The sequence below is a fragment of the Harpia harpyja genome, chromosome 14, assembly GCF_026419915.1.
Source record: "Harpia harpyja isolate bHarHar1 chromosome 14, bHarHar1 primary haplotype, whole genome shotgun sequence".
Taxonomy (NCBI): domain Eukaryota; kingdom Metazoa; phylum Chordata; class Aves; order Accipitriformes; family Accipitridae; genus Harpia; species Harpia harpyja.
This window is the reverse complement of record NC_068953.1, coordinates 7,717,752-7,730,986: the sequence shown is the minus strand read 5'-3', so window position 1 is coordinate 7,730,986 and position 13,235 is coordinate 7,717,752. Positions and strand designations below refer to the sequence as shown.

The following is a 13,235-nucleotide window of genomic DNA, read 5'->3' as shown; positions in this document are numbered from 1 at the left end:
CTAAGCGTTGGTGGGAGCACCAACCCTTTTCACAGCTGGATCTCATGGATATTGTATAATGCAGTGCCATCTAAAGGCAAGTGTTCGCAGGTCCTTCAGCCAGCAGGAGATGACCTGTGATTTGGGAAATATGTGGATTGTTCCCAGCCAATAGTGGCAGATACAGCAGCGGTTAATGGGGAAAAGGGAGATTTCTGGCCTGTGCTCAGAACCCCCCCAAATTTCTGCCTTGAGCAATGCCCCAAATTTAAACTCGACTCTTTTTGTGGATGATATCAATGCTGATATTTGGAACTGATCCTCCAGCCTCACCTCTCTGGGCAATGGGTTGGTAATTGCTGTGTTGAGCTAAGGCTGGGGGCTTGGAGCACAGGCTTTAAAGCTGTCGGAAATCCTGGTCCTCGCCACAAACACCCTGAAGGAGCGGGTACAGACGGAGGCATATGGCCAGCTGCTGTTCTCAGCATGCCTTTGCAGAAAGCCATGAACTAATTTTCAAGACCGTGCAAGAAAGTGTGTGGGTTTTATGACCCTTATTAAAATCGGCTTCTAGCTGTAAAATCCTCTCAGTCTTAATTGCTTTTAAAAAGCCCCGTTAGTGCCCGCCTGCATGCTTTGGCATCTGTACAATCCTTAAACATCTCCTGGTCCCGCTGAGATGATCTCCCTGCCTGGTGTATTGCGCAGGGGCTGAAGCAAGATGGGGTGCTCCTGCACGGGAAGTGTGAGTGGTTGCATTTGAAATGAGCTGAGTGATGGGGATTAAGGAGGAAATAAAGCAGGGGCCGTGAGGGAGGCTGGGGTGGGAGCTTTGGCAGCAGCATTTATCCGCTGGCACTAATGTTTTATCCTTTACTGAGGGCATGCTGTGGGCTTCTCCTGGTGAAGGGTGGACGGCTGTGCGGCGGGATGGTTAAAATCAGTCTGAGCTTCGGTTTCCCCCCGGGAGACCTCCGCAGTTAATCACTTTTGGCAATAAAGGGCCGCAATTAGCAGCCGCAGGGATGGAGCCGATGCGGGGAGCCCCAGGCGGGCAGGGTACCGCGGAGGCCTCGCCATAGAGTGCGGCGGCGCGGGCGGCCGCGAGAGGGCCTCTCCTTCCCTACTTCTCGGTGGTACCGCTGGTTTCCGGACAGCCGTGGCGGCAACCGCGTGCCGCCATTGGCTGCCGATGCGGGGGCGGGGCCGTGCGGCGCTGTGGGGGCGGGGTTATGCTAAGCATCGCGCTCTCCCGCCTCGCGATTGGTCGGCGGGGAGGAGGGGCGGGGCAGCCGGCAGCAGCGGCGGCGGCGGCGGCGGCGGCCGGGATGGGACCGGGCGGCGCGTGCTGGAGGGGCGGTGGCGTCCCGGGCGGTGAGGGGCGGGGCCTGGTGGCGTCACGGGGTCAACCGGCGCCGGGCGGGGGGGCGGGAGGGAGGAACTCGTGTCCCGGGACCGGGGGCACCGGGGCTGCGGGAACCGGGACCGGCGGGCCCGTGCTGTAGCCCTGGGGGACCGAGGGACGTGGGGCCGGGGGGGAGACACCATGCCCTGCGCTCCGGGGCGAGAGTGCTGGGGGCCCGGTGCTCCTCCGACCGCGACCGGCACCGGGTCCGGGTCTGGGACTGGGTCCGGGACCCCCCGGTGCGTGGGGCCGGGGGCATCTCCGGTACGGTGCTTTCTAGGGCTCTTCTCCGGAGCGGTTGACAGCCTCTCCGCCACCACCGGCCCCGGCCCAGCCGTAAGCGCCAAGGCCGCAGGCTTGGCCGAGTGCGGGGGCCGCCGGCCTTGACCTCGACCTCGAGGCGTTTCCGCCTCAAATCTCTTCGGGGAGACGTGCCGCCGGGCCGGGTACATAAACCCCGGCCTTCCTCCGCCGCCCGGCTGCCCGCGATGGCCGGCGTGGGGGGACGAGCCCCTCTGGGTCGGTACCGGGCTGGAGGGAAGGGCTATGGCCGGGCCTGGGAGTTAGCACCTCGTGCGGCATCACGTCCTCTCTGTCCTTCACGCCTCCAGGTTTCAAGCGATGGCTGTCCTCGTCTGCCCTGGCTCCTCGTGTCTGCGTGGTGGGCAGCGGGCCCGCGGGGTTTTACACGGCTCAGCACATCCTCAAGGTACCGGGGTGGGATTTGGGGGTGGTGAGGGCAGGGACCTGCTCGCTGAGGGAGGCATCTCCATGCTGCCTGGCTCCAAGGGGGTTGGGGAGTGGTTTTGTGGGCTCCCGGCCCGGCTCCAGCCAAGCCTGTGTCGTCGGGGGGCTGCGTGGGGCAGCCCAGACCCCACAGAGTCCTCCTGGGCCCCTTTGCCTGGGGTAAGTATTGCTGCCATCATCCCTGCCCTGCCCCTGGGCCGTGCAGGCCGGACCCAGGCCTGGCCAGGTTGCTGCGAGTTCAGCCCAAGTGATTTTTCTAGAATCAAATAAGCAGCAGAGATCTGCCTCGCTCAGAGCTGTTGTCACCCAACAGGCACGACATTAACTATGTGTTAAAGGGAATGTGCAGGACCTGCTCTCCTGCCTCCTCCTCCCCCAGCTGAATTAAGGCACACGGGTGATCCTTTACCTGGTGTCTGTAAGCGTTAGTGCTTCGGGCAGTTAAATCTCTGTTGGGAAGTGAGGCCCAAGCACAGAACTGGGCTGCTGGCACCGACCAGAGATGCAGCAGCTTAACGCCGTCATTAAACTGTGCTGTGTTGTCTCCGGTACGTGTTGGAAAATAGCTGTTACTAAGCCTCAGGGACAAATTTCAGGGCTGCTTAATCTCTGGGAAGAGGCTGGCTCAAAATACAAGATAACAAAAGCCTTGCAGCAAAACATCTGTCTAAAGCTCTGACCCTGAGGTGACTCAGCTCCAGGGGATCTCGGGACACGGGCACCTCTGTGGAGGGCTGGCAGACAGACTGGCAGGTCTACCAGCACCCAGGGTGCTGCGCTGGGTGCTCCCCAGCCAGTGTGGGGGCTCTTCCATCAGCCCCCCGGGTACAGGATAGCCACCGGTTTAGTGTGGAAGAGGAGCTGTGGGGTGGGTAGCAGGATGGAGCCCCCCACAAGATGTACTTGATGGTGGTTGGGGTCACGCTCGCTGCTACACCTCACGATCTGAGCTGTCAGTAACAGGTACAGCATCATCCTGTGCATGGAAGAGCCTGGAAGAGGCTGTTTCTGGCTATGGGATCTTGGTGCAACCGTCCCTCCTGCCCCGTATTTCCCCCAGCAGCAGGCAAGCGTTGCGTGTCCCTCCTGAGCTGCTGGGCTCATGTGGCCTTTCTGTCCTCATCCCTTAACCGCGACTTTCTTCTCTTGCAGCACCACGGCGGGACCCGAGTGGACATCTATGAGAAGCTGCCTGTTCCCTTTGGGCTTGTCCGTTTTGGGGTGGCCCCAGATCACCCCGAAGTGAAGGTTGGTGCTCGCCTCCTCCCCTTGCCGTTGCGGTTGAACATGATGACGGTGGTGGGTGCAGGCAAGGCAGTTGCCGTCCTTTGTGGTGCCTCAAGGCTCGCTGTGGTGTGGAGCTGTCACACTGGAGAGGTCCGAATGTCCTCCTCGTCCGTGCTGAGACCCAGCAAGGCCACGGCTAGGTGATAAGGGATGTCTGGCATTAGGGCTCTGGAGAGCGGGTCAAAAACAGGGGCTTGTGATGGGAAGTGCTGCTCCCGGTGCTGGTCAGACTGGCCTAGAGCAAGACCAAGGAGCACAGATGGGTTTCTTTGTACCAGGAAACTTTAACCTGGCAGGATCTTGCCCGCTCACTGCAGTTGTTGTTTGCCTCTGCTCTGTTCATACCCATTCTGGTACGAATGTGTACCTGGGAACACACAGATCTGCTGTTAGAAGTGATGGAGTTGGGCTGTAGGTGCACACCTGGGCAAAGAGAAGGTAAACCAAGGAGCTCTTTGAAATCAACCGTTTTCCTTTGCCTCGTAGTGGGCATGAATTGTACCCAGGGGTATCTGCCATGTCTGAGCTGGGGTGAAGGTAGTTGGAGTGGTAGGACACAGGAGATCCAGACACAGCAATATCTTGCAATGGTTTCCTTTAATCCCTGGAGATCATTAGACCAAAATGCCTGGATCCCTTTGAGCTGAGAGATGAGGAGTGGACATAACAGATGTGGGTTTTGGGCAGCTTTCGCCGTACAGTGGTATCTGTCCTGTTACCAGGCTGAATCTGGCTGGAGCTGAAGGGGAAAAAGTGGTTGTTTTGCTGTGTAGCCCTGATTGCTCAGAGGAAAAGGCTTTGGGCGCCATCCTGCCCTGCGTCCTCTCTTGATGAAGTGGGTTTCAGAAAGGGTTGAGATGAGAGGCTGGCACAGGGGGTCTGGCAGGCAGCACTCTCGATGGAAGGGGTTGTTTCGTGGGACTCCCTTGCAAGCCTCACCTCTGGGAAGGAGTTTTCTCCTATAGCAGGGTTTACTCAGAGGGGCCGAAGGTATCAAAAGTGACCTGTCCTCCCCAGGCGGGTGCAAAAGATGGATTTTCCTTTCCACAAAGGGTGGTGGAAAGAGTGCCAAGTCACAGCTGTGCTTATCTCCCTGTGAATTATCTGCGGCTGTTGTTAGATAAGAGTCTCAGAATAACTGACTTGGAGAGGGGGAGAAGCATCTCAAGGCTGCAGGGGACGGGAACGAGGACCTCCTGTCAGCAGCAGGCCTTGGCCCTGGCTGTGGCTTGGACATAACTCCCCGGTGCTTGTTTGATCTCGGCAGAACGTGATCAACGCCTTCACGCAGACGGCGCGCTCGGAACGCTGTGCCTACTACGGAAACGTCACCGTGGGGAGGGACGTCACGGTAGCAGAGCTGCGGCAGGCTTACCATGCCGTGGTGCTGGTGGGTACCGTGCCTCAGAGCCAGGGCTGCCTTAGCTCCCCAGAAGTCATGGGGAAAGTCTGCAGGGTTATTCCCCACTGGGGTCTTAGGAAGAGGGTTTGGGCAAGGTGTTTCTGGGTGCCTTATTACCGTGGCAAACTCTCCCCAGCCTCGGGACAGCTCAAATGCTACAAGGCTTGTCTGAAGCCTTGGAGGGAGCATGTGCTAGAGCATGGCATCAAATGCAGGTCTCTGAAACCCTGCTGTAAGAGGCAGCGGTTGAGGAACCTCTTCCCTGTGATGGCCAATACCTGTTTCAGCCTGATATGGATTTGTCCCTCCTGTTCAGTCCTTAGCTTGTCATGCTCTGCCTTGGCCCAAGGAGGTCAAGTCAAGTTTGGCTCCGGAGCCCGGGGGATGAGGTGGATGAAGCCCCCGTGCTCAGGCTGTGTTTAGTCCTTCCATTGAGTATCCTGGCCCCCGGGAAGGGTTGGTAGCCGTGCAGTGTCCCTGGCAGCAGCTGGAAGGGGAGATTTGTGTTTTGGTATCAAACCCTGCACACAGTGACATCTCTGACTGTGTCTGCTCCCTCCTCAGAGTTACGGTGCTGAAGATAACCGGGTCCTGGGGATCCCAGGGGAGAACCTTTCCGGCGTTTATTCGGCCCGAGCATTCGTGGGCTGGTACAATGGGCTGCCTGAGAACCGGGACGTGAGTACAGCAGTGTGTTTCCCTGCCCTTCCTCCCCATCCTGCATCCAAACGCAGGCATTCAGCTCTAGATTAAGTCCTGAAAGGCCTGCAATTGGAAAAGATTAGCAGGCACCACGTTAAATCCTTCTTAGATGGTAGAAATGTGAACAATTTGCACATCAGTGAGAGCGGATTAGCTGGCTCTCTAGGTTGGCAGCACGTTTTGGCTGGGCCAGATGGGAACCTGGGTGGAGTGATGCTCTGCTTTGGCCTGAGGAGGTTTTTTGGCCAAAAGAGCTCCTGCTCCTGAGTTGCCATCACAGGAAGAGAGCGAGAGGCATTGGTTGGGGTGCCCAGAGTGGCTGTGTTGCTGTGTCTGCTTGGGGAAGAGGCTGGTGTGGAGTTTCCCCATCTGCACCACCTCTTTTTGGGGAAAAGAGGGGTGGAAGGGAATTTGGGTGTTGGGAACAGGTCCAAGGGGGCGGACATCACGGAGGCCAGGTGGATTTGCTCACAGATGGGTCGGTCTTTCCCCACAGCTGAAGCCCGACCTGAGCTGTGAGACAGCACTGATTCTGGGTCATGGCAATGTGGCGCTGGATATTGCCCGGATCCTCCTGTCCCCACTGCATCTCCTCAGGGTGAGTCACAGGGGTACTCCGTGCCACGAAGGCAGCTTGGGGCCCAAATTCACTCCCTGCTGGATGGGTGCTGGTTTCTGCCCATCTCGGCAAAATCTCAGACTCTCCTGTCTTTGGGACCTTTCCCCAGGGAAGGCTGTTGCCTCTCAGGTGCACCCTGTGGATTCACAGTCCATAGGGAGTGATCCAAGGCTGTGGCCATGCCTTGGGTAACGCTGCAGAACTCTCTGGATTGCTGCTGCCTCCTGGGCTGCTGGTACCTAAAAAGTTGGCAATTGAGCTTCATCCCTTCCTTTCCTATGAGAAGCAAAGGAGGAGCTGCTTGTCCTTTTCCACCACCAAATTAGAAGCTTCTCCTGTTGGAATTTTTTTTTTTTTTCTACTGTAGTTGAGGGCAGCAGCCTGATTTCTGCTGTTAGCACTGGGCACACTGGTGGCTGGTCCAAGCTGGTGGACCTCTTCTGCTGCTGTGCTTCCTTATAGACAGCTGGGAGCTGGTCTGCACCAGCTGTTCCATACAGCTGCTGCCCCAGATGTTAGCAGCAAAGGCTCTCCCTCCTGGAGAAATGCCACGAGGTTTGTTACAGCTGTGCAACAACTTCCTGTATTAATATCTAAATTAAATAAAAAAAAACCCCAAAACTTGGAGATACTGCTAACCAGTGGTTAAAGCCAGCTGGGAAGCAGTGCTGCAAATGACATGGCACTGGAAATGAGTGCCAGAGTGTGCAGGCAGTTTCCTGTTAAGAATATTGGTCTGGAATGGTTTATCCTGGTGTCCCTCCCAGGGATCTTCTCTAGAAAAGATCTTCTTGCGATCTAGATACATGCACATGACCGAAACAGAGCATAGGGTTGCTGCAAGATGCCAACCATCAGTCAAGCCCTGCCGAGCTAATGCTTGTGTTTGTGCTCGGAGTTGCCCTGGGCGGGCAGGCAGTGATTTGAGCTGTGGTTTGCAGTGGGTTTCACTCAAATGCCTGTATATCCTGAGCTGGGAAGTCACTCAACAGCATCTGCAGGCACCCCAAAATCGAGATGACTGGAAGGCTTTGCTCTGTTAGCCCCAGGGTTAACCTGCTTGGGTAGATCCCCCAAGGCAATCTCGCTGGGTGCTGGCTTGTTACCTTTAGTGCATTATGGCCTCGGAAAGTACATTCAGTGATGAGGGACCAGCTGTGCAAATAGCTCTGTGCAAAGGGAGATGACTTGTTTTCCATCCTCGCCCAGGCGCTCTGCATGCACAGCCTGCTTTTCTCCCGGTTTTTCACCTTCAGAGGCTGTGCCTTCCCCCCAGCTCCCTCCAGATCTGCCCTCGTCCCACTCTCCTGTCTCTGTCTTGCAGAAGACAGACATCACTGACAGCTCCCTGGCAGCTCTCGCCTGCAGCAAGGTGAAGCGTGTCTGGCTGGTTGGGAGGAGGGGACCTCTCCAAGTTGCTTTCACTATCAAGGTAAGGCTGGGGGTGCTGGAGGGCAGCCGTGTTTCCCAGCCTTGAGGCCCAGGCTATCCATCGCTGGTGGGGAGAGGTGGTCTAGGGATGGGTGGGGAACCCAGGCTGCTGAGGGAAGAGGGCCTGGGGCTGTTGGACAACCTCTGTGCACTGGAGGTAACATCTTCCTGCCTGCAATTCCCAGGAGCTGCGGGAGATGATAAACCTGCCTGGTGCCAGACCTGTCCTGAACCCTGCTGACTTCACAGGCCTTGAAAATGCTATTAAAGGTGAGGGATATGTGCCATGCTCTTCCAGACAGGGACTCACCTTGACAGGCGAGCGTCCAGGAGTGATCTGGAGATACTCAGAATATGCATCAGAGAAACTCTTTGCCCTGTGCTTAATGCATGGTGTGTGAAAGCCAGGTGACCATGATGTGGCTCGTCCTCAGAGTGCTAGGAGGCCACAAAGACAAGGGAACAGCCTGTTTTTGTGTTTATGCAGTCACTTTGCTGCTTGGGTGTGATGCTTTTACTCTCTGAGTGATGAGGGCAGGAGATTTGGGAGGGCTGGGGGAGCCTTGCAGGAGAGATCCCAAGGCTGTTGATTTAAGAGCTTCCTGCAGACCTAAAAAGAAAACACTGAGTTCAAGGGTGTCCAGAGACTTGCTCTTCTCCACAGGCTGCTGCCTCTGAGCACCAGCAAGACAGCGAAATCACAGGCTTTGATTTGTGTGTCCCACTGGCCTCAAGCCTCAGGAGCTCTCCTGGTCACTTTGACTTGTAGTTTGTCATCTCAAAGGCGTCGGACTCCCATCAGCATGACAAACTCCAGATGGACACACATACCTCTGAAACTGCCTTGACATGACCTCGGCTCAGCGCCATGTCCCAAGGGGGTTTTGCTGAGGTTCCTGTTCTGCAGATCTTTCTTTCTTCCTAGATGCCCCCAGGCCCAGGAAGCGACTGACTGAGCTGCTGATTAAAACAGCCCTAGAGAAGCCTGGGGAGAAGATGATGGAGGCGCAGGCAGCAGCAGCGCAGGCAGCAGCCCCCCGGGAGTGGGGGCTGAAGTTCCAGCGCAGCCCCCAGGAGGTGCTGCCCACCGCTGATGGGAGGCGGGCGAGGGGCATCCGCATGGCCCTGACCCGCCTGGAGGTACGGGCTTGTGGCGGGGCTGGTATGGCCCTAAGCAGGGCTGCAGGGATGAAGCAGGACACTGCTGCATCCCTGCAGCCCTTGGGAATCTCTCCAAAGACAGCTTTGTGTTCCCTGGCTGGTTGGAGTGGCCGCTGGCAGGCTCTTGGGGAAGCTGGTACCACTGACAAGAGCCTTTCACCTTCTAAAGGGAGCTCCTTCCATGTTGCTACTGCTGCAGAAAGGACTTTAGCAAATACCTAGGGATCAAAGATGCCAAAGGGGACTGGAGGAAGCTGCTGCTCTGCATCTGGTGACTGTCTGGTGGTCAGTAGCCTCTTCCTCCCTCTCTCAGGGTTTGGGTGACTCTGCTAAAGCTGTCCCCACTGGAGACGTGGAGGAGCTGGAGTGCGGGCTGGTACTCAGCAGCATTGGCTACCGGAGCCTGCCCCTGGACCCAGCGGTACCCTTCGACACCCAGCGTGGCATTATCCCCAACAGCTCAGGCAGAGTGGAGGGCGTTCCAGGTCTGTATCTGCCGGGATGTGTGTGGGATGTATGTTGAGCACAGCTGGTCGGTTGGGGGCTTTGGGGTGGGAAGCTCCGTTCACCAAAGGCACCGATACAAGGCGGTCACGTGCCTCAGTCAGAGAGTGGAAACTGAGGAAACGAGCTGCCTCTGTCAGGCGTTAAGAACTGGCCCGTCCTCAGCTTGCGTTAGGGGTGTCTGGTTTTGCAGCAAACAGTGCTGAAGATTATGGTGGTTTTACTGGGCCTTGGAGTCTGTTAGTGAAGCAATCAATACAGCCCATACGGCTGCTTAGTGCTGGTCTGCAGGTACACAAATTCCTGTGACAGCACCGTCGAAGGGCCTCGCTCTGTTCCCACCGCAGGGGTGGATTCTTCCACCGCTCGCAGCTTGATGTGACGCCCAGGGACAGGGCAAGGACTTGCAGCCAGGAGGGTCCACAGCCACGTGCTGGACCGAGCCTGGCTGCTCTGTGTGCCCGGGCAGGTCTGTACTGCAGCGGGTGGGTGAAGAGAGGACCCACGGGCGTGATCATCACCACCATGAACGACAGCTTTGACACTGCCCAGTCTGTGCTGGAGGATCTCCAGCTGGGTGTGCTGGACGTGTCCACCTCCAGAGAAGGCTTTGGGGCCGTGGAGAGCATCCTGCACAGCCGAGGTCAGTGCTGGGGGGGTGTGAGCTGCTGTAGCAGCCAGCATGAAAGTATGATGCAGCCAAACTCCTCCTGGATCGTATCCTGGGGCAGTGAGTCCTGCGAGCTGCTTTTGGGAGCAGAGTCTGAACCACGGAAATGTGTTGTGCTGCTGTCATTTCATTGCTCCAAAGCCCAGGGAGAGCGGGACTTGAATTCCCTCAAAGTCGGTGTCATTGCTGAGGTTAATGACCACTTTTGGGGAAGGGCCATTAAAAGCAGCACGGACCTTGGGTAAAATGTCACTGTCAGCTGCCTAGACAGCAAGCTATTGCTCTTGAGTGGTTTTCCTAGTAATCCTTCCAGGCAAGTTGGGGGAAAGATTAAAATGCCCAAGAGAGTAATTTGCTGTTGCTGTGTTTAAAGGCATTCAATTAAAGTGTGTGTGTTTTGCCTCTTAACTGTCTGAGGTTTAGCAGTGAACTGGAAGCATTTTGTCCCCTAAGGTGGTGCCGTGCTTGCCATTGTTACGGCTTGCAAAGGTCTGACTGATCTGAGTCAACTGGAACCTGCCATCCCTCTCCTCACGGTGTTAGAAATTATTATTCCTTCGTGAGGCTTAAGTCTGACACCGTGTTGGAGAAGGGCAGGGCTTGCTGGCACATCACGTCCCTGCTAACGGGGGAGGTGAGGCTGAACTCATTTTTACTTGGTTAAGTTCTCTCTCCCATCTCTCGCCGTCACCCCAGGGGTCCGTCCTGTTTCATTCTCGGACTGGGAGAAGATAGATGCTGCTGAAGTGGCAAGAGGCAAAGCTGCCGGCAAACCCCGGGAGAAGATAGTGGATCCTCAGGAGATGCTGCAGTTGATCAGTCACTAAAGCAGCAGCAATGGGAACATGGTGCTGGTCCAGCTGGTAATGCCAGCAGGTTACAGACAGGGCCCGGGAGCGCAGGGCTTGTGCCCGGGGCTAGTGGCCGCTCTGGGGAGGTGTGTGACACTTGAGCCTCTCTAGTAACGATGAACTCGAGTTCCCAAAGTGAATGTCTCAAAACATCTGAGGCTGCTGGCTGGCCCCACATCTTTGCAGCTGGCTGCCACTCCTGGGGGAAATCCTTGTCATTCGTGTCCTTTGAGCATTAATGAATTGGCTGGCACAGGTGAGGGGAGATGTGCACCTGGCAGGATTCCTGGCCACACACTTTTCCCCATGGCAAGCCACACAGAGAAACTTTGTTGTGTCTTGCTGCCTCCCCTTTAAGCCACAAGCTTCGTAGCCTTGTCATTCGTGCCTGAGCAGGCTTCTTTTCATAATAATTGTTTTTTAAATAAACCCTTCCAGGAAAGCCAAATTGGACCTGCTGCTTGAGTCTGGCTTCTTTGTCTGTGACTGCCTTAATCTCGGAGCAGCCAGCCGAGCACTGCGTCTCCTGCAACATGTCCCAAGGCAAGGCAGCTCCTCTTGTGCAGGGAGGGACTGTTTGCTTGTTGTGAGCTCTAAACAAACAGACAAGGGCATTAATTTGCTTTCTGTCTCACACAGTTAAACACCAGCAGAACCTGGGTTCTAGCTTGTGGGGTGGACTGGGATAACAAGTGTGTAATTGCCTTGTTCCAGATCATGAGGGATCCGATGTTTGTTGGCACCTGCCAGCACTGACTGGTGCAAGCAATGCCTTGAGCCCTTTCACTTAATTCACTGGTGGGGATTTTTTTTGGCCTGTGTGTTTTGAAGCTTATTAAATGCTTCTTTTAGCCCAAATTGACTATGGTGATGGTGTCAGGTTTTAAGCCAGATTACAAGCCGTGAGCCATAATCTCCTCTTTATCCGTGGCACAGGGGCTGCGTCAGCGTGGCCCCCTCCCCTGGCCGTCCTGCCACCCACGCTGTCCCCGACCTCCTGTGCTCCGCGCGGGAGCACCGTAGGATTGCAACTGCTCCTCTCTGACCTGTGTAAATGGTGACAATGGCAGTTGCTGGTGACTGTGTGTTAGAAACAAATTAGGCTCCGTGATGGAGGCAGAGGGTAAATCAAGCCAGGGCAGCTGGTGGGGGTTTGTCTCAGGTCCACGCTCAACCTCCATCTCTGCCGAGCCCTCTCCCATGGTAGAGGGCTTGTCTACTGGGCACTGTACTCCCACCCCATCTCTGGTCCAACCTTAGGGAAGGGAGATCTCTGGCTTCTCTCTTTTTTCCTTTTTTCCCTCCTTCCTTTTCTATTTAAATCTCATTTGCAAGCTCATTAAGAAACTCAGGAAATGTGATACTGGGAACTCGTACGCAGACGAGCAATAAAGCTTTTGTCGAACAGCTGCTTGTGTGATGTGGCTCTTGTTACGTCTCGCGGCTGATGCAGTCCTAATGCTGAACTCTTGAGCGGGAGATTACATCAGCTCTGGGTTCGGAGGTGAAGAAGCGCTTTGGAAAGGGGGGTGTGGAGGCGAGGGGGTTGTGCTCCGGGCAGGGAGCAGCCGTTTCGGTAGATAGCTGAGCCAGAAACATGACAGTGAAGGGGTTGTTGTGGCTGCATCAAATCTGCAGGTATCAGGAAGAGATAAGCCAGCTCTTCCCCAGGGTTTTCTTCCACATCGCCTTGAATGTTGATGTCAGGGTGTTTTTGTAGCCATGATGCAGGCCACCGTGCTTGCGGTGAGCACAGCAACTGGCTGTTCCCAAACTGGTGGCGCTTCAGGGTAGTTTTGGGGCTGTGATAACGGATGAAGGGGAGCATCTTTCCTTGCTGAGCCCAGTATCCTTGCTCAACCCAGAACTTGGCCAAGGCCCTGGGATTAATGCTGGGCTGAGGGAAAGCCATGGGATGATCAAGGTCAGCGAAGGGCGGGGATGGAGGACTGAGCCTCGTGGGCAGAGGAAGGATCATCGCGATTCTGTAAATCTTTATTCAATACCTCCAGCTCCCCTTTCCTCTGCTGCCTGCATCCCCAAGCCCCAGCCGGGTGTCCTGCTGCCTCCTGCCTCCCCATCTCCATCTGGTCCTCTCCATCCTTCTCTCCAGGGACCGGGATGCGTCCGGCTTCCCCGTGAAGGTCCTTATCCCCGGTCGCCATGTCGTTAGGTGGCGCTGGGAGGCCGGTAACGGGGAGCAAAGAGGGGCTGAGAGGGGATGGAGGGGTGACCTGGCACCCCCGGTGCTGGGGGGGGAGTGACCCAGCTCTCTTGCTGCCTGCAGAGCTCCAGCAGCCTGCCTGGGCTCTGAGCAGGCTGGGGGGCCCAGTTCAGTTGGGTTCTGCTTTCAGGCATGATTAACCTTGTGTTTGCTCCAGGTATGTCCCTGCCACGGTGGTCCGAGGGGCGAGGGGGGACAGCCTCGCTGGGCAGCCACCCCCTCGCCCTCCACTCTCTTGAGCAGCCAGAAGAGC

At 56.4% G+C, this 13,235-nt stretch overlaps 1 protein-coding gene across 2 annotated transcripts; it reads left to right on the top strand.

Annotated features, from left to right (window-relative positions):
- Window positions 1–1,258: 1,258 nt before the first annotated feature.
- FDXR (ferredoxin reductase) lies at window positions 1,259–12,165 on the top strand. Of its 2 annotated transcripts, none has more exons than XM_052808388.1 (12): window positions 1,259–1,353; window positions 1,996–2,093; window positions 3,284–3,379; window positions 4,686–4,808; window positions 5,385–5,498; window positions 6,019–6,120; window positions 7,466–7,573; window positions 7,758–7,842; window positions 8,498–8,712; window positions 9,047–9,218; window positions 9,707–9,880; window positions 10,604–12,165. In XM_052808388.1, the coding sequence occupies exons 1-12, from the start codon at window positions 1,308–1,310 to the stop codon at window positions 10,732–10,734; spliced, it is 1,464 nt and encodes a 487-aa protein (XP_052664348.1). In that variant the 5' UTR covers window positions 1,259–1,307; the 3' UTR covers window positions 10,735–12,165. The 2 variants fall into 2 exon arrangements, with proteins under 2 accessions (XP_052664348.1, XP_052664349.1); XM_052808389.1 differs by lacking the exon at window positions 1,259–1,353 and adding an exon at window positions 1,477–1,903.
- The last annotated feature ends 1,070 nt before the right edge of the window (window positions 12,166–13,235 follow it).

Coding starts and splice junctions, on each gene's coding strand:
- FDXR (XM_052808388.1), top strand. CDS start 1,308: ATGGGACCGGGCGGCGCGTGCTGGAGGGGCGGTGGCGTCCCGGGCG. Junction 2,094..3,283: donor CGGCTCAGCACATCCTCAAG/GTACCGGGGTGG, acceptor CTTCTCTTGCAG/CACCACGGCGGGACCCGAGT. Junction 9,881..10,603: donor GAGCATCCTGCACAGCCGAG/GTCAGTGCTGGG, acceptor CCGTCACCCCAG/GGGTCCGTCCTGTTTCATTC.